The following is a 20,934-nucleotide window of genomic DNA, read 5'->3' on the forward strand; positions in this document are numbered from 1 at the left end:
TAGCCTATGCGTGATAACCTGGGACTCTACCACTGAGTTATAGCCCCCATCCTTAATGTGTCTCATGGCTTTTTTCCAGCTGAGCCACTTTAGGCATCCAGTTGTTTGTGATCTCTCTTCCGTTTCCTAAATGCCAGTTACTTCAGACAGCAAGAAAGGCCCAGGAATTATCCCACCACCCTTCCCCCACAGGTCCTCACTGACCTGCTCAGCTCCTCCGGAAAGAATCCGGGAATTTTAGAAGACTCAAAGATGACAGTATTTCATTATGCTGAACATAATAAAAACAACTGTACTTCCCTTCCCACATGGGCAAGCCCTAGCAGCCATACTCAGGATGTCTAGTCTCAGACCTGTGAAGTGTTTGCTAAGTAAAAATCATCATAACATTCCTCATAGCCCAGCTAGGTGTAGGAATTCCCTACTACACAACCGCAGTAGGCAGTTCTGATTTGTCCATATGTATGTACATTGTCTATTCTCTGGGTTCGTACGACAATATAGAAATTCTAGGGGTATCGTCCTGCCTTCCTCATCAAACTTAGGGCTCCTCATGCCTCCTTCACACACTAAGAGACTGGGCATCATTTGTTTCCTGGGAAGAGGTGACATTGTGATATATCACAGGGATACTCTTCTCCTCTGAGTTCCTCCAGTTCTTCCTTAAAGAAGAATCTTTAGAACTTTTTCCTAAAGAACTACACAAACACGCTTTTAAAAAAAATTCCTAAAATACTCAAATGACAATCTTATAGGAAGAAAACAATCGAAAAACTAAAAAGGGAACCGTTGTGGTGTTATGTCATTGGTTTATAGTAAATGTTGATTTTTTTTTACTACTCCTAGTATACTTTTCTTTATAACCAGAGTCTTTATCTTTGGTGCTTACAGTGTACAATGTGTGTGTGGGTAGGTGCTTAACAAAAGATTACCAGTGATGTCATTCGAACATTATTATCTGATTTTTATAGGCACTAAAATATATAGGGAATAAAGTAAGAAGGCAAAGAATGTGGGGAGGTGGACCGAAGAAAACCAAAATAGAAGAAGCAAGAGAGCTCCTGGCTTCTACCATTCTGACCCATGTACCGGTGAGTAACACTTTAGCAACTGAGAATAATGATTGTGGAATCCGTCAATTTCTGCTGAAGAATTGTGAATGATAGTTTGCACTGTTGAAAGTGTATTTTTAAAGAGAATTTTAAAAAGAGGACAACACTTTCCCCCTGGAAGTAATTTTCCCTTATCTGCATATTATTTGTGTTCAGAATGTTAGTATAGTCATTCATTAGCATGAAGTTTACTCTGTCATGCTCTTTCAATCTTATGGTTATTTTGTATATATAAAAGAGTGCTAGTACTAGAAATAATAGTTTCAAAAGAACGCGCTGATGTCTTACGTGTTTTAAAAGTAAAACAAGCAGGTCTAAAGGCATGGCTTAAGCAGCACCTGCTTTACAAGTGCAAAGCCCTAAGTTCCAACGCCCCAGTACTGCCCCCCCCCCCCCAAACCAATTCACAGTACCTTTTCCATATCATTTTTTATTATGGTAAAATATATGTAAATTTAATGTTGTAAATAACAATAAGTACATTCACATTATTGGATGGCTATTTCTACAATAGGTGCTTTTGAGAATGCTTACTGGATGAGTTCATCTTCTAGATCTTGAGTTCTAAAATTTACACTGTCCAGACTTGATCACTTACAAGGAAAATTCTGTCATCACAACAGGCTGGATCATCTGTCCTATCACCTGACTTTGTCAAATATCTGTTGCATGGCAGACAGCATTGTAGCCCTGTTCCTGATCTCACTGCATAGCAAAAATGGCTGAAAATGACTATATATTATATTTCTCCTTATATTATAGTTTGCTGAGTTTTTAATAGATATTTTTATTGTAAACATACCGTACAGAAGGGTTACAGTTACATGAGTAAGTAATGAGTACATTTCCTATCAAGCATTGTTACCCTCTCCTTTGTTTTTCCCCTTTCATCCTTTCCCTCCCCACTTCCCTAACTTCTCCCCCTCCACCAAGTTGTAAAGTTCTTTTTCAACATAGTATCTTGTACATCTCATTGTTACAATGGGTCATCCTATATCCTTGTTTCAGCATTTTGTTATTTCCCTTCCCCTCTCCAAATTAGAAAAATGTATATACAAGATGCAGGGCACCGGAGTCAAATGCAGTGAAAAACAGGAGTGATACCATGGGGGAAGAACATACAAAAGAAACAACAACAACAACAAAATCACATAGTACATTCTAAGTACATTTAAAAACAACAGCAACAAAGATAAAACTTCGGGGCGGGAGGGGGGGGCGGTTGGGAAGGGATGGGAAGGGGAAACAAAGGAGGAGGCAACAATGCTTGATAAGAAATGTACTCATGGGCTGGGAAGGTGGCTCAGTGGTAGAGCGGTAGAGCGCTTGCCTTGCATGCCTGAGGCCCTGGGTTTGATTCCCCAGCACCACATAAGCAAAAAGAAAAAAAAAGCTGGAAGTGGCGCTGTGGCTCAAGTGGTAGAGCGCTAGCCTTGAACTGAAGAGCTGAGGGACAGCACCCAGGCCCAGAGTTCAGGCCCCACACCGATCCCCTCCCCCCCCACAAAAAAAAAAAAAAGAAATGTACTTGTTATCTTGCCCTTGTAATTGTAACCCCTCTGTACAGTATTTTCACAATTAAAAAAAAAAGATAAAACTTCTTGTGTCCCTATCTTGGGGTTCATTTCGCTTAGCATCCTCTTATATGGTCATATGTACATAGCTTTTGACCTTTTCTGCTTGTCCTATACATATATTAGTTATTGCAAATAAGGGAAACCATATACTCTCGTTTGCTGGATTTAACCTTAAGTTGGGAGAGATTCTCATTCCCTGTCTTTCATGAGGTTGCAAGTAGACAGCAGCTGAGGCTGGAGTCATCTGAAGACTCAGCCAGGCTGGATGTCCAAGGTGGCTTTCTCGATATCAGAGGGTCCTGGACTTCCAGAAAGGACGTGAAAGTGCCAGGATACTTAAGAGGTAGGCCTAGAATTGGCTTCCACATCATTTTTGCGGTATTTTCTTGGTCACACTTATCAAAGGCCAGCTCCAAGGCTGATGAAGTACACAGAATGAAGGAGTTTCAGGAGTCACCTTTGAAGACAGTTACCACAGATAGTATGGAGATAGTGTGTGTTTTCTCAAACTTTTTTTTAATGATTTTTGAATTACAGGTTAAAGAATTTAATTTCCGAGCCAAATGTATTTATACTGCAGTGATGGTACGAAGAGTAATCTTGGCTCAAGGCGATAACAAAGTTGATGACCGAGACTACTATGGTAACAAGCGACTGGAATTAGCAGGACAGGTGATTTAAATACCCTATTATAACCAGTCTTACTTTATTTTCACTGATAAGAATTAGTTTAATATTCATTTCAGCTTGTAAGAACAGACATTTTAATAAAATATTGTTTGCATATAGTTTGAAGTATACATTTTTTAAAAAAAAACAAAAGTATATATTTTTTCACACATCTATGTAATAGACTTAAGAATTTCTTTAACTGAAAAACAATTCTTTAAATGTGTTGATAGTATGTTACCTACATTATATCTTCTGTTGAGATATTTACTGTTCTTGTAAGGTTGGAAATGAAATATGACTTTAAGTACTGTTTACTTATTTAATCAACAAATATTTATTAAATAGCCTAATATGTTCTGTGCCTACTCCTAGGTTCTGGGTATGAGGAGAGAGAGAATAAAGCAGGTGAAGATCCCTTTTTGCTTGGTCAAACTAAATCTCCTGGGAGAGAGATGATCATACTTTTGAAAACATTAGTAGATTAGTGAGGGAATATGTCTCTAATCTCATTTTAAAGTCTTAGCTGATAACGCTATCTTGAGTGTCTAAAAATCTTTGAAACGTTATTTTACCATTCCAATCCCAGATTACCTTTAAATCTAAGAGCTGGAGACTTAAATGCTATTACTGTTTTCTTTTTCCATTGATTATATGGAAGTACCTTGGTGTGATTCTATTATTATCCTAATTGTAGTTTATTATATTCTTAAGTCTTTAAGCTTTTTTTTACCAATTTTGAGAGATTTAAATATCTTTTTTTTTTTTTTCTGGTCCTGAACTCTGGGCTTGAACACTGTCCCTGAGCTGCTTTTCCTCAAGCCCTCTACCAATTGAGCCACAGCACCATTTCTGGCTTTTTTGAGTCACTTATTAGAGATAAGAGTCTCACAGACTTTTTTGCCCTGCCTGGCTTTGAACTGTGATCTTCAGATCTCAGCCTCCTGAGTAGCTAGGATTATAGGCATGACCACAGGTGCCTGGCTTACATATCTTTTTTTGTACTATTCTTTCTCTTCTTTTCTTCTGACTCTAATTTTACTGATGGACCTTTTGGTACTTAGATTCTATTAATTTTTTCCCTTTCTTCTGACTGGATGATTCTGTGATCTATTTTCCTACTATTTTATGTCATTTATAATTTATTGTTATAGTCACATGGTTAATTAGCCTAAATATTTTATCTTTCAATTCTAGAAATTTCACTTGGTATTATTTCATGACTTCTTTATCTCTGTTGATATTTCTTGTTTGTCCAACCATACTTTCATTTACATCTTTGAATTTTAATAGCTGTTTGAAAAGTCTTTGATACTCTTATCATCTTAATCACTTTGAGTCAGTCTTTTGTTTAGCTTTACATCTCAATACTGGTTTGTTGGTTTTTTTTGTATGTATTATTTTGGATTCCATCTTGATAAAATCAAGTATTGGAATGTTAGGGGAAGGATTCCCTTTGTCAGGATGATCATAGTAGATCTCCAAAATGATGTATTTTAAACCAAGGCCTCCCACACTCAGAGTGTACACTTGAAGGAAAGAAAGGCAATCTCACACCTGGGGAACTGAATTCCAGCAAAAACACAAGCTGGATGTATCTAAAGCACACTAAGCTAGGGATTTGGATTTAACTTTACAGTGGAATAGAAAACCTTTGGGGGCATGCTCTTCAGAGGAGTGACAGATCTGAGTTTTCGTTTGGGAAGCTTTGATTAAGAGATGAACAGGCCAAGAGGCAGTGGCAGTGTTCCAGGTGAGAAAGGATGGTGGCTGAGATGATGCCAGCAGACACCACCACTTCTGAATTCAAAGCTAGAAGTCATAAGTTAGAGCCATTTTCATTTGGGGGCAAAGTTATTGGTGTCTAGACTGTTGGAAGTTCTGTTGGGTTACATGCTTGGCTGACCAACTTTAACCACATTCAGGTTGACTACCGTGCTTCTGATATCCTCACCACTCACAATCTGAATGTTTGCTAAATTTTAATTGGAAAAAAATCATGCTGTAGAATTAGTCCATTAGAAAAGAAAGTTGGTTGCTTAGAGGAATAAGGACTAGATCAGGGAGGGTGGGGAAAGGAGAGACTATCCTGTTGCTTAAGAAATTAGAATTAAAAAGAGGGCTCCCACGTGCAAGAAAACATAGCTTTATAAACAATGTAAAGACATAAAAGGTATTGTGTGAGGAAAAATGTGGAGAAACAATAGCAGCTAATTTCACACCCCATGGGACGAAGAAGTATAAATGTGCTCCAGCTGGAGATAACAGAGTTGTCTCCACTGGTCCAGCCAGTTCTCAGAGCTTTGCCTCAGTTTTGCTGCCACCAGAGGGTTGGCAGGCCAGCCGCCAGTAGAGGTGTTAGCAAAACCTAGCGATTTCAGGCTTAATCTTTTCACCTACCTTTTCTTTTTCGGTAATGTGTTCATTATTTGCCGCACATTACTCTATTCTTTGTCTGCAGGTTTTTTTTGTTTCTAATGCAGCTTGCTTTGTATGGGTGAGATATGGAATGGTACCAAAATCCGGCACCTTGGAAAGCCAGGGATTTCCACCCTGTGACAAAAGAATGCCGTCTTGACTTCAGAGATTGCCTAATCCCAGCTGTTCTGATAATGTAATTAAGGCTGCCTAATGTCTTTAATTTTGCAACCAGTTTGTGTGAAAAGGAGAATTTGGCACTCTGAAGGCTTAAATACTAAATAGCAATCTCAAGACGCCTAATTAGAATTCTCTGACATTAAGCTAATTGGTGAAACTGTATTTCAGCAGCTTAACTTCTTTATTAATTTTTTTTAGCATTTTCATGGAAAATTAATTGATGAGCTGTCAGCATTTTTTCCCTTAAATATGACTTACTCAGTAGTGGTCCTGTCCTTGCTCCCCAGACTAGCAATGAAAGGTATTGAATATTATCACCAGCGTTCATTCCTTTTAATCATTTTACTCTTGACCTAAATAGTGTGGCTTGTGTGACTTGGCCTTTCCGTTTCTCACTGCTGTGGTAACTGGACAGCACTATTTCTCTTAGCTTGAAATTTAGGGGTGGAAAATTTATTAATGAGGCAGTTTTTCTGTTGAGTGTGCACTTACTTTTTACTTAGTTAGTACCAGGGACATTTCTTTGTATTTGAATCAGATGCTACAACAAACTCTACTGTGATCCAAAAAGAAAAAAACAACTTTGTCATAATTTGAGACACAGTGTCTAAGTGTGAAAGACTAATTAAAAGAGAGCTGAGCTTTTGTGGTTTAGGTTAAGGGCATTTGATTCTGCTCAGGATGCTTATTCAAGTTCCTTTTGCCAGTTTCCACAGGAAGTGGCTGAAATGGGCCTCTCATACCCTCTCCCCCTCTGCACCTGCTCCCATTCCCATGTTCTTTCTTGCCATGAGTGAAACTGCCGGGCTGACTAAGAAAGGATTAAGCTCTCAGGGAGGAAGTTTTCTTTTTAGACCACTTCTGACAGTCAACTCAAGTCCAAGTTTCTCACTTTCCTATCTGCAAGTTGATTTTAGTAGAAAAGTGGAGCATGTATCTAACTTACGGGGGAGGAGCGGGGAAAGAACATAGAATCTAGTCCCACTTAAGAAATTCTTTTTTCAAAGCTAGCTAAAGAAGACTCACTTGGTTTGAATGCCTTCTTCATTCAGAGCCAAAAACTGCCTGTATATTATAAACATTCAGGAATAACCTCTCTCTCTCTCTCTCTGTCTCTTTATGTCTTTCTCTGACACACACACACACACACACACACACACACACACACACACACACACACACACACACACACACACACACACACACACACACACACACACACACACACACACACACACACACACACGGAATTTGGTAAATCTTTAGCTTAAAGACCATCAGTGAATCTAAACATTCCTTTCTAAGTAAATAGTTTAAAGAGAGAAACCCACAGTCTTTTTTTTTTTGGGGGGGGGGGGGTCATGGGGCCTGAACTTTGGGCCTGGGCACTGTCCCTCAGCTCTTCAGCTCAAGGCTAGCGCTCTACCACTTGAGCCATAGCGCCACTTCCGGCTTTTTTCTTTTTGCTTATGTGGTGCTGAGGAATCGAACCCAGGGCTTCAGGCATGCAAGGCAAGCGCTCTACCACTGAGCCACCTACCCAGCCCAGAACCCCACAGTCTTGCAAATTATTTTTTTGTCAGTTCATTCAGATCACAAATACATTGTGCTCTTTTCTTCTCTATGTAGAAAAAGAGTGCTTTCAAAAGAGAAAAAAACAGATGCTGTTAGTCATGCAGGGGTTGGTATTAGTTTATTATTGCCAACATATGCCTGCTCTTTACTTGTAGTAAGCCTCCTACTTAGTTTTCCCTTTGTGAACTTTCTGTTCAGGTTGCCTGTTGCTGTGTCACATGCTTTCCCAAAGCAGTAACTTAAACCAGAAACCATTTTCTTAGCCCTTATGATTTTGTGCGTCAGGAATTCAGGCATGACTTAGCTTTTGGTTCTTTTGTTTCACATGTGCTATGAGAGGTCAGTTGGAGGTGTTCTTCAGGGTACTGTTGGGAGGGCTGGAAGGGAAGGCTCAGTGAGGAACCAGTCTGTCCAGTGGGGCACACAAAGCTTGGGATGACCAAGCACCTGGACTTGAAAGCCATGCTCCTTATTCTTGCTCTGTGGTTGCAGTCACAAATCCTGCTCAGATTCGAGGAGTAGGAGGACATGGCCACTCCTCACATTGTATTTGTCAGTCAGGGGTAAGCCAGAGATATGGGCCAAGTTTATATAGAGAACTTGAGGGTTCTCCTTGTGGTCCTTTCTACTTCCTGTGGCATTCCCTTTCACTTTCTGCCTACTTCCACCCAATAGCTCCGATCTTTTTCTTCTGGTTCTTCATCTTCGAGTTTTAGCTTGTGTGGCTTGGACCCTCCACAAATGGGAAAAGCAGCTAGCCAGTGCCATTCACCCTCTGTTTTCCTGCTGGTGTCTTCAGAGAGATTTTAAGCACTGTGCTCAGACTTGGTTAGGAACTGCACACTCCATCATTTCTGGAAACATTATCATCTTTGACAGTCCTCACAACTTCCTCTCCTATCCGATTGACTTGGCTTCCAGGGCAGAACTATTTTAAGTAAATCACTCTTGTTTAATGTATTTACATTTTATCATATAATTGAAGTAAGTTCTATGTATATGTAAGTTGTGAAGGGAACAAAGGAGTGCCCTTGCAGCCATTACCAGCTTAAGCATTAGACTATTATCATCATCATTCCATTTACCTATTTTTATTTATTTATTTATTTTATTGTGAAAGTACTGTACAGAGGGGTTACAATTACAGGGGCAAGATAATGAGTGCATTTCTTATCAAGCATTGTAGCCTCCTCCCTTGTTTCCCCTTCCCATCCCTTCCCATACTCCCCCGCCCTCCCACCCAGTCTTCTCACCCCTCCCCTGCACCAAAGTTGTAAAGTTCGTTTTTCGACATAAGGACTTGTACATCTCATTGTTGCAATGGGTCCACCTGTATCCCTATTTAAACGATTTGTTTTTCCCCTTCCCCTCCACAAATTATACCAATATCAAATACAGTGAAAGCAGGGGTTATACTGTAGGGGAGGGACATACAAAGCAACTAAGAAATAATCTTATAAATGTGTTAGTAACAATCGCATGAAAGAAAAAAAACATTTGAATATATATCTTAGGGTTCATTTCTCTAACATCACCTTATTTGACGTTTTCTGTTTGACTCAGACATATAGTAGATATTGCAAATAAGGGAAACCATGGGACTTATGCTTATTTGGGCCTGGCTTACTTCACTTAATATAATTTTTTCCAAGCCTTTCCATTTCCTAACAAATGGGGCAATGTCATTCTTTCTGATAGAGGCATAGAATTCCATTGTGTATATATATATACCACATTTTCTTGATCCATTCATCTACTGAGAGGCATCTGGGTTGGTTCCATATCTTAGCTATAGTAAATAATGCTGCAATAAACATAGTTGTGCTGGTAGCTTTAGTGTAGTCTTGTTTGTAAACATTTGGGTAAATGTCCAAAAGTGGGGAGCTCTATGTGGAGTCTTTTGAGGAACCTCCATACTGCTTTCCAAAGTGGTTGAACAAGTTTACATTCCCAACAACAATGAAGTAAGGTTCCCTTCTGTCCAGCATCTGTTATTATTAGAGTTTTTAGCCATTCTAACTGGGGTGAGGTGGTATCTCAATGTTGTTTTGATTTGCATTTCTTTTATGGCTAGAGAGGTTGAATATTTCTTCCTGTGTCTATTGGCCATCTTCTTTCATCCTTCAGAGAAGTTTCTCTTTAAGTCTTTAGCCCACTTGTTTATTAGGCAGTTGTTTCTTTGAAGATTTGTTGTTGGGAGATACAATTTTTTGAGTTCAAGGTATATTTTAGATATGAGACCCTTGTCTATTGTATGGCTAGTGAAGATTTCCCAATCTGTGGGCTTTCTGTTGATCTTGCTAGCTACGTCCTTTGCCATGCAGAAGCTCTGCAATTTCATGCAATCCCATTTGTTCAACCTTTCTTTGATTTGTTTTGTTTCTAGGCCTCTATTAAGAAAATTTGGGCCTGTGCCAAGGAGACCTAGGGTTTCTCCTATTCTATCCTTTAATGTTTTCAGAGTGTCTGCTTTGACTCCGAGGTCTTTGATCCATTTGGAGTTGATTCTGGTGCAGGGTGATATATAAGGATCTAGCTTTAGTTTTCTACAAGTAGTTAACCAATTTTGCCTGCACCATTTACTGAAGAGGCTGTCTTTCTTCCATTGTATTTTTTTAGCTCCCTTATCGAAGATTAGATGGCTATAGGTCTGTAGGTTCATTTCTGGGTTTTCAATTCTATTCCATTGGTCCTGAGGTCTGTTCTTGTGCCAGTACCAAGCTGTTTTGATTACTATGGCTTTATAGTAGGGTTTGAAATTTGGTATTGATATTCCTCCAGCAGTGTTCTTTCCGTTGAGGAGCGTTTTTGCTATTCGGGGTCTTTTATTGTTCCATATGGATTTTTGGATTGCCTCTTCTATTTCCTTGAAGAATGAGGTTGGGATTTTGATAGGTATCGCATTGAATTTGTAGATAGCCTTGGGAAGTATTGCCATTTTCACGATGTTAATCTTTCCAATCCAGGAGCATGGGAGTTTTTGCCATTTTCTAAGTTCTGTTTTGATTTCCTTTTTCAAGTTTTTAAAGTTTTCATCATAGAGGTCCTCCACTTCTTTGGTTAAGTTAATTCCTAGGTATTTTATTTTTTGTGGGGCTATTACGAATGGAGTTGCTTTCCTAATTTCAGCCACACTTTTCTCATTATTGGCATACAGAAAAGCCATTGATTTTTGATGGTTAATTTTATACCCTGCTACTTGCCAAAGTTTTGAATCAGCTTGAGTAATTTGGGAGTGGAGTCTATGGGATTCTTTAAATACAAGATCATGTCATCTGCAAAGAGAGAGAGTTTTTTTTTGTTTTTTTTTTTTAATATTTTTTTTTTGGTCCGGTCGTGGGGCCTGAACTCTGGGCCTGGGTGCTGCCAAAGAGGGAGAGTTTTGCTTCTTCTTTCCCTATTTGGATCCCCTTTATGTTTGCATCGTCTTATTACTATAGCTAGGCATTCTAATACTAGATTGAAGAGAAGTGGAGAGAGTGGACATCCTTGTCTTGTTCCTGAGTTAAGAGGAAATGGCTTTAGTTTTTCACCATTAAGTATAATGCTGGCTGTAGGTTTGTCATATACAGCCTTTATTGTGTTGAGGAATGTTCCATGGATTCCTTATTTTTCCAGAACCTTCATCATAAAGGGGTGTTGGATCTTGTCAAATGCTTTTTCTGCATCTATTGAAATAACCATGTGGTTCTTATCCTTGCTCCTGTTGATGTGATGAATTATATTAATTGATTTGCGTATATTGAACCAGCTTTGCATCCCTGAAATGAATCCTGTTTGATCATGGTGTATGATTTTTTGGATGAATTGTTGAAGTCGATTGGCCAAAATTTTGTTGAGAAGTTTTGCATCAATGTTCATTAAAGAAATGGGTCTATAGTTTTCTTTCTTTGATGAGTCCCTGCCTGGTTTGGGGATGAGGGTTATGATGGCTTCATAGAATGTGTTCGGTAGTGAACTCCATTTACCTATTACTCAATCCTCTTCTCTTCCTCCCACTATTTTAAATATTTGTGTTTATTATTTCCTTGATTTACTACATTAGGTAAGTTTTTATTTAAAAATTTCAAATAGCAAATGCTATTTGAATAAAGAGAAAAATGCTCTTTGAGCTGCGAATGACAGATGTACTTTTCTCTCTTCTGAATTTCTTGTAAACCAGGAGTTTAATCTAGATGTTAGATGATACCGAAGATTCTTCTGTTTTAATTGCTAGAACACTTCTTTGATGGTGTTATATCCTACCAGAAAGTGATGTCTGGTAGTATGTACTTTTGTGTGCTGTTGGAATTGATCATTGAGTTCCGGTGTTTGGGCCCTGATTCATCCATTTCAGGTTCCCTAGGTGTTTTTCTCTGGATGGTTATATTTAGCAACTGAAGATGATCATTTCCTTTTTCCAGGATTTCAGTGGAACATAGAAAATAGTGATACTCTAGATACTATAATACTTCCATTGTAATGGATTGGCTGGAATTTTAAAAGTAATTCTTATGATCTCTGATTATCCTGAGACATAATTTATGTGGGAGCTACATCCTTTTCTTCTTCTGAGTACTGGAGATTGAATTCAGAGCCTCAAATACGCTAGGCAACCACTCTGTCATTGAGTTATAGCCTCAGACTGCTACATGTATTTCTATTTTTTAATTTTTAAAAAATAATGTTACTTTTAGGGTTTCCTCGCGATAACTAGGCAAAAAGAAAGAAAATTGTTGCTGTTGTTTTCTTGAGAATCCTTATAAATGGATTTTTTAACATTGTTACTTACATTAGAATTATTTTTTACAATTGAATGAATGGATGGATAAGTAAATACATAAATAAGTTAAATAATGTTTGCTGGTCTTTGATTGGGATTGCATTTGTATTGCTAAATCACTCTGGAGAGAACTGATTCTAAATAGTATTTCTACTGAGATTTACATAAATTTCTGGTAATAATTCTTTACAGACACTTGCTTTTTGCTTGTTGGCCTTGTGTCATGTATGCTTGTTAAACTCATTTCTTGTTTCTAGGAGAGTTCCTTTCAGGTTTTTTGGAATTCTTCTATTTGGGTAGTCATGTTATCTTCAAGTAAATATAATTTTTTATCTTTCATTCCTTTTTCTTGCTACATCTCCTACAGTGTTTAATAAAAGTGGTGAGAATGAACATTTTCCCTTTTTCCCCAGTTTTTCAAAGGACAGCTTTCGGGGTTCCTGCCCCTTCCCTGTGGGCTCCAGCCCCTGCTGTGTATCAGTGTAGGATCTTTGGCCCAAGTAGTTTTCCTGTTCCTCCCCCAGGGAAAGATGGTTTTGCTCCCCACCTCTTTCCTCTGGCTTTGTATTGGAATCACTGGCCAAAGGATTTGCTGGCCCCTGTCCAGCAGTACACTGTTGTTTCTTGTTAGGAGCCTGCAGAACTTTGCTAGGAGGAGGGTTTCCTGACCCTTCTGCAGCCCCTTAAAGGTTTTACTTCATGTGTGGGAAAGTTCAGGAAGTAGATTAGAGTTTGGTTGCTTTTGTTCCTACAAAGGAGTCTAGCTTGTTGAGGTCTCTGCACTGCTCCAGCCTTGTAGGAACGTTCTTCAGAAAAGGACTTGTGAGTCTGGGTGGACTCCCTTGTGTCTAGGGCTCTTATGGTATACTACTCACAAGTCCTTGGAATTTTAACTCATTTCTTCATTCATGGCATTTGTATCCTTGCTTCTCCTTGTCTAATCATGCCTAACTAAACCATACAGTTTAGTTGTGCTGAGAATCTCATGTAAAAGGAATGATGCCATATAAATTCTCTTGTGTCTGATCTCTTTCACTCAGTATCATATTGTTAAGAACTGGCGGTGGCTTTGCGATTATTTTTTTGTTCCTTTCAACTGGTCATTAGTATCTCATTATGTGTGTACCTAATTTGTCAAAATATAGTTTGTATAGTTTATACTTCTTAGCTGCTACAAATAAATTATACCTATGTCCTAATGCAAATTTCCATGGGACACTGATTCTCAAATGCCTCCTCCTACCAGCAATTCTGGCTCCTCCTATAATTTTTTTTTTTTAAACTGTATTCTAGAGCTGCTGGGATCAGCAAGTTGTGTTTTAATAGACTTCAGGGTGTAACTGTACCTGCTAAAGACTGAGAGCCTCTGGGAGATTCTTAAGGGGAAGAGCTCCTGGCACATAAGGGATAGATGGACAATGCAAACTGGCTTCTCAGTGGCAGTACCAGATAGCCTACTCAGATGGTACCATATCATTAGTGTCCTTGGTCTGTTCCTTGCTCATTCCCTTTTTTATTGTTATTATAAAGGTAATGTACAATAGGGCTACAATTATATGTCAGGTAAAGAGTACATTTCTTTTTGGACAGTGTCACCCTGTCACCCCTTTACTCTCTGTTTTTCCCTCCCATCCAACCCACAAGTTTGTTTTTTTTTCTTTTTTTTGTTTTAGTCGGACATGGGGCTTGAACTCTGAGCTTGGGCGCTGTTCCTGTGCTCTTCAGCTCAAGGTGAATACCGCTTGAGTCACAGCGCCACTTCTGGTTTTCAAGTGGTTTATTGGAGATAAGAGTCTCATGGACTTTCCTGCCTGGGCTAGCTTTGAATCGTGATCCTCAGATCTCAGCCTCCTGAGTAGTTAGGATTACAGGCATGAGCCACTAGTGTCTGGCTCAACCTACAAGTTTTATAATTCATTTTTAACATAGTGTCTCTTGAGTACCACTGCTGCATAATTCTCTTCTTATATTATTTTCACCATATTTTAGTAGATTTAATTAGTTGTGCAAAGGAGTTTGATTTTGATACCACATGTGCGTGTGCATATATATATATATATATATATATATATATACATGCACATATAATGTGTATTGATACACAATGATCAGACAACCCTTTATCACTCTCTCCTTCCCTCTCTCCCTTTTTTCTCCTCATTTTATTATATTTATTTGTAACACTAAAAATTTGGTTACTGGCCTGTGAAATGTGAAAATATGAATCAAATGCTTTAATACATCATCACATTTGCTTTTGGTTCCAGGACCCAGCACACACAGAAAATTCTACGCATTTTTATCAAACTGACTTTTCCCATACATTTTCTTCAGTTTAAGGTTCTTTCTTTTTTGTTTTTATTTGTATTTGTTAAAGCTGTAGTCAAGAACAAAACATATCAAATTTGTCTGTAATGCCATTGGAAAGATCACATACTTTTTCTGTTTTTTGTTTTTTTAGCTTTTATCTCTTCTTTTTGAAGATTTGTTCAAAAAATTTAATTCTGAGATGAAGAAGATTGCAGACCAGGTGATTCCTAAACAAAGAGCAGCCCAGTTTGACGTGGTGAAGCACATGCGCCAAGACCAGATCACCAATGGCATGGTGAATGCCATTTCTACTGTGAGTCTCTAGTCTCTCTTTCAGAACTCTTCAAGTTGGGAATCTGTTCAGTAAAATGGAAATGTGAAAGACTGAGAATCCAGGTTTTTAAAAATAAAAAACAATATATGCAAATCACAAATTTTCTGCTTGACAAACAGTAATTTTCCTCTTTTATTATTATTGTTATTAACCTCTTACTGTGCCTAATTTATAAGTTAAACTTTTTCATAGTTATGTAGTATAGGAAAAACAGTAAGATGGTACCAGGTTCTGTGCTTTCTGTGGTTTCAGATATCCCCTGGGGGTCATGGAGGTATTTTCTACGGGAAAGGAAACTGTACAGTTTTCTTGCCAACTTTGCATTCCTGTTCTATGAAGCACTAAGACAGTAACAGTAGATACACTTGCATTGAGGGAAATACATGTTTTAGTCTAACAGCTATTAATAGCTGTTCTTTTAAAAGGTACTTATCTCCATTTTTTCCTGTAATAAAGTTGACATATTTCAGTCAGGCTTATTAATTGGATACTTTTGTCCAAAAGAATACAAAAGTGTTTTATTTCACAGAAGGTTTCTGTTCTCCAAAGGCCTATCAGCTGTTCTTCCCTGAGTGATGAATTCAGCCCTCAGCAGCTGCTGTGTATTCAGGGCCTTGAGCTATTCATGAAAGTTTATCAGATAGGGTTTTTCTCCCTTTCTTAAAACATAGCAACTATAGGTCTATCAGATGAAGTCTGTTTCACGTTTTATATGCCAGACACACAATTAGGTTTATGGATGGCACCTTGCCCCAACAAAGAATAGTGTAGCCCACCATGGTTCCCTAAACAATGAAGGGTAGTGTGGGCTTGCCTCCATAGTTGACTTCAGAGGTTTACATGGGGTCTATGCGAGCAGCTCTTGCAGAGAGAGCAATGACCAAGTGGAGGTTTACCCTGCCTGTGGCTGGTGCACACGCCAAACTCCTGTGGCCCAGACTCATTTGAAGAAAGATATCCCAGAATGTGAGAAAGCCTCAGAGAGCTTGAACATAGTCCTTGCATCCTGATTCATTCTCTTTAGGTCATAAGAACTATTTGTGGTAGTTCTTTTCCCCCTGAGGTGACATTGCTTTGCCTTCCCAGTGAGAAATCAGTGCTAGGCCCTCTGGCTGGCATGTCCCTATCTGAAAGTGACCAGGAAAAGAGCAACCTTTAAAATTCTAGGATTTACTGCCATTGATAGAAAGGTTTCACCAAATTGGTTTTCTTTGAGATTTAGACTTAGACGACTCATCTGTTTTTCTCCTCTCCCCATGGTAATACTCCTGCAGAATACTAGAACAAGTTCTCTGCTGAATGTGTTGACTTTAGCCCCCACCTATTTCCTGTTTTCCAGCAGTTATTGCCTTATTTTAGCTCTGTGCCCAGTATTTATTTACCTTATTTACCCTTACTCTCTGGGTAGAAGTCAGGTTCTGCAGTCATTCTCATTCCAAGGTTGAAAGGAGTTCAGTGAGCAGTACAAGAAGTTAATTTGTGGTATACATGTGTTTGCCCTGTTTCTTTGCTTAGTGATGGATAAAAATTTCTTCCTAAACTTTAGCTGTTTTCTATATTGCAGAAGATGCAAGGTTCCCAAGTGATCTTACTATAGTGTAATAAGTATAATTGGTTGTAAGTATAAAACTTGTATCATTTCTGAGGATGCTCTCAGACACATTTCACCTTTCCTACCATAGGGATTTTAAAGCTGGTATTTGTGAATCTTCTCCTGAAATTGAATATAAAATCTGCATTCATAGTTCTCTGAACATTTTCCTCAGTAAAATACTCATGGCTTTCATCAGGTTCTTAAAGGAGACAAGAAGATGCAGATTTCTCTTTTAAATCAGAAAGAATTGATCCTACTGGTTTTGTTGTTGTTGTTGTTGTTATTGTTTTACCTTTTATTTTCTACTATTCTGTTTCAGTGCATGTTTCCCTGAATTTGTGTTTGGGGGAAAATTATTTCATATGCACAACTAATATAACCATCAAATAATATTATTTACAGCCAGCATAGTGTTCTGCACCTTCATTCTTAACTTCTTGGGAGGTGGAGATGGGAAATATCATTGATTTGAGGTTAGTTAGCTCAAACTAAAAGTTCAAGAGGCATCTCAACACAAAAATTGGTGTGCTGGTTTCCTGCCATACCATGATCTTCCCAATCTCAGTCTACCACACAGTTTAGGAGGTACATGTGTGCTACTGGACCCCACTGTTGATTGAGAAGAGATCTAGAATGTTTCTGCCCAGTGTGGCTAGGATTACAAGCATGAGCCAACAGTGCCCTTTTTGCACTGGCTATTTTTGAAATAAGGTCTCACTTCCTGCCTGAGTGCATGCCTGGGCTGCGATCCGCCTTCCTGTTGCTTGGATAACAAGTGCACACTGCTAGGCCTAGTTCTAATTGAAAAAGAGCCTCAAGAATTTTTTCTGTCCATGCTGGCCTTTGAACCAAGGTCTCCCAATCTGAGCCTTCCCGGTAGCTAGAATTAATGGCATTAGCCACCAGTGCCAGCTTATTTCTTAATGTGAATATATATATATGTGTGTATATATATACACATATATAGTGTATACACACACACACACACACACACACACACACACACACACACACACACACACACACACACACACACACACACACACATATAAAAGATACACACACATTTTAGATTTCCTAGGCATTGACTAAGACATAGTTTGGCATCAGACTTGGTAGCACAAAACTGTACAAATTCAGTATGAGACCATGTCTGAAAAACAAACTAAGAAAAGCAAAAGGACTAGAAGTTATGGCTCAAATCATAAAGTATCTGGGTAGTGTGCACAAGGCCCTAAGTACTGCAAAAAGAAACAGAAACCTATAGTTTATTCATTATCCCTAATAACTACTCTCAGAGTTGCCTTTGTTGTGCTATATTTGTCTCTAAGACTAACTTTGGAAGATATCCACATCCCAATATTAGATTATCTCTTTGGACTCAAAACTAGTTTTACCTTTAATGTGTGTGGAAAAGGCTAGTGTTGGGTTAAACTGACTTATTCAGTGTGGAATGAGTTCGATGGCTGCTCTGGTATGAGATGGTTGATGAACTGAAGCATGCTGAGATAATTTCCAAACATAGTTCTGACTTCGTATATTCCCAGAACATCCCTGCAAGTGACCCCGCAGTTTTGATTTATTTACTTAATGTCTATCATGGCTACAATTTTGTAATGAATCAATTCCAATGGTGAACTTCTCAGATTGACTCCTCAGGTTCGGCAGCAGATGAAAGGGTTAAGGGTCTTATATCATTCATCTCTCTGCAGGGAAATTGGTCTCTAAAGAGATTTAAAATGGACCGCCAGGGTGTGACCCAGGTGCTGTCCCGCTTGTCCTATATATCCGCTCTGGGCATGATGACAAGAATCTCTTCCCAGTTTGAAAAAACAAGAAAAGTGAGTGGTCCTCGCTCCCTCCAGCCATCTCAGTGGGGGATGCTCTGTCCTTCCGATACACCTGAAGGAGAGGTAAAGTACTTAGCAAGTTTCTGTGGGGTCGGGGGTCATATCTGTTGGGATATAAAACTCTTGATGTTCTGCTTCTGTTCCAGCCCCCTCTGCATATCTTCTGTTTTGATTAGTCACTTATTTGGCAAGAAATGTTAATGCAACTTGTCAAGATTACTTCGCTATCATTCTAAAATCTTTTTTTTTTTTTTTGTCAATCCCGAGGCTTGAACTCAGGGCCTGGGCACTGTCCCTGAGCTTCCTTTGCTCAAGACTAGCAGTCTACCATTTGAGCCACAGCACCACTTCCAGCTTTTTCTGTTTAGTGGTACCGAGGAATCAAACCCAGGGATTCATGCATGCTAGGCAAGCACTCTACCACTAAGCCATATTCTCAGCCCCTCATTCTAAAACCTTTAACCTGAGGGGGTGGGGGTGGGGGAGGCTGGGAAGGGATGTGAAGGGTAAACAAAGGAGGAGGCTGCAATGCTTGATAAGAAATGTACGCATTAACCTGCCCATGTAATTGTAACCCCTCTGTACAGTGTGTTCACAAAAAAAACAAAAATTAAAAAAAAAGAATATAATAAAAAAAAAGAAATGTAATTGTAACCCCCTCTGTATGGTATTTTCACAATTAAAAAAAATAAAGATGATTTATAGTGTGACATTAAAAAAAAAAATAAAACCTTTAACCTGAAGAAGCATCTGATTCATATCTTACATAAAGAGAGGCATGTACCATTTCCATGCTTATCTTAGTTTATCCCAAGAATGAAACCAGGCAGTGAAAAAGGGATAAGAGTATAGACAACTGGGAGACCCATCACCTTTGATGCTCCCAAGAGTAAGAGTGCTTAGAGGACCTCATGTATTTAGTTGTAGCCAACTAGGTACCTACAGTCCAAGATAAAGTAGTTATGACTTACATAGGAAGCAAAAACCATTGTTCCAACTCAACCTAGGATTGACCCAGATTTACTTTTGTAGCCCCTATTATTCCTTGGGTGGCTCCTTCTCTTGGATGTAGTCATTCTTAGTGTCACTTGATTCTGTTCCTTCAAGCAAAAGGTAACCTATGTATCTCAGCATGGCCTTTCTGATTCTGCATCAAGTACTGCTTGATCACCGGTGGTCTCTCTTACCTTAGAATGTCCTTTATGCTTTCTTTGCCTTTCATAACTAAGAAGTTTCAGTGTTCTGGCTGGCTATTTTATAAACTGTCTCCATTTCCAGCCAGAAGTTTTATGTGTTCACGTAGCCACAGTTATCCCTATCTTTCTCTACCATTTTCCCCATTATTAAGAAAACAATTGCGATGTTCCATTGTCTGCTAATACCAGTTTGCACAGTTAACATGTGTGGTCATCATTATTTATAATTACAAGCAGTATTGTGTTGAGTATTTCTGTGACTGGATCTATTTTACATTCTTCTTAAGACACATTTCTGGGTTAAAAGAGGGTGTGTGTGCGCGTGCATGCATGTGCATGTACGTGTGTGTTTTATTAAAGGCTTTCCTGTGAATTGCCTTGTGTACTACTTTTTATTGCCAACAGCAAAGTGGTAAAGGTATTTTTCAGACACAGATTATACTTTGCATTATTAATGTTTATTTTAGAAATCACCATGTTATAATTTTTTTTCTTTTTAGGCCTGTGGTTTGGTTAAAAACTTGGCCCTTATGACACACATCACAACTGACATGGAAGATGGACCTATTGTTAAGCTAGCTAGTAACCTGGGAGTAGAAGATGTAAATTTACTATGTGGGGAAGAACTTTCTTACCCAAATGTGTTTCTGGTCTTCCTTAATGGTAAGTATGCTATAGAGACATTCATTCTAAAACAACCTGTTGGGAGTTGAGAGAAAATCCATTACTTCTTTCCATTTAAAGCACAAGAATACCTTTAATTCTGGGCCCAGAATTACCCTATTGGCTGCCAAGGGAGAATAAATTTTCACGTGGTATCGTTCAGAGCAAGTTAAGTAGATGAGTTACTCTGCAGACATGATGAAATCACCCTAGAATTCAGTGATCCTGTGCAGTCATGATGAGGGGTATATGAGCAGCTGCGGCCAGCGCCCCTTCCAATGGCTTATACTTCAGTTGCTTCTTTCATTATCCCTGCCTCCGTAAGGAAGGTGGCATCAGTTTCTCCATCCTTTTCTCTTACTGACTTGGTATAGTCCCTGTACTCATTTGATGTGCTTATCCCATGCTGCTTAGTTAATGCGTCTTTTAGTCCCCCACTCCCCCCATTCCTCCCAGCCCAGGGTCCACTAACCCTTTACAGTGTGAGCTGGCTGGTGGGAAAGGGTCTGTGAACTGCCTGCCTTGCCTAGGGCTGACCAGAATGGATGCTCACTCTGCACTCTCATTCCACACTTCTCTGTAGCTCACACTATCCCTGGGAGGGAAAGCTCAGTTTACTCAGCTCACTGATGGTAACCACACAGCATGGAGTAGCTGTAAGGCAGGGGTTGTCCTTAGCATATCATATAGATCA

The 20,934-nt window shown here is 38.9% G+C and overlaps 1 protein-coding gene across 1 annotated transcript in view; it reads left to right on the plus strand.

The window, feature by feature from the left end:
• Polr3b (RNA polymerase III subunit B) overlaps positions 1 to 20,934 on the plus strand; it is a 91,048-nt gene that overhangs the window by 25,176 nt on the left and 44,938 nt on the right. The window contains exons 11-15 of the mRNA XM_042693255.1: positions 972 to 1,091; positions 3,227 to 3,361; positions 14,755 to 14,916; positions 18,244 to 18,444; positions 20,078 to 20,240. Of these exons, the coding sequence (XP_042549189.1) occupies positions 972 to 1,091; positions 3,227 to 3,361; positions 14,755 to 14,916; positions 18,244 to 18,444; positions 20,078 to 20,240 (781 nt within the window). The remainder of the gene's footprint in view (positions 1 to 971; positions 1,092 to 3,226; positions 3,362 to 14,754; positions 14,917 to 18,243; positions 18,445 to 20,077; positions 20,241 to 20,934) is intronic.

The sequence above is a fragment of the Dipodomys spectabilis genome, unplaced genomic scaffold (genome assembly GCF_019054845.1).
Source record: "Dipodomys spectabilis isolate Male_0828 unplaced genomic scaffold, ASM1905484v1 ptg000163l, whole genome shotgun sequence".
Classification (NCBI taxonomy): Eukaryota; Metazoa; Chordata; class Mammalia; order Rodentia; family Heteromyidae; genus Dipodomys; species Dipodomys spectabilis.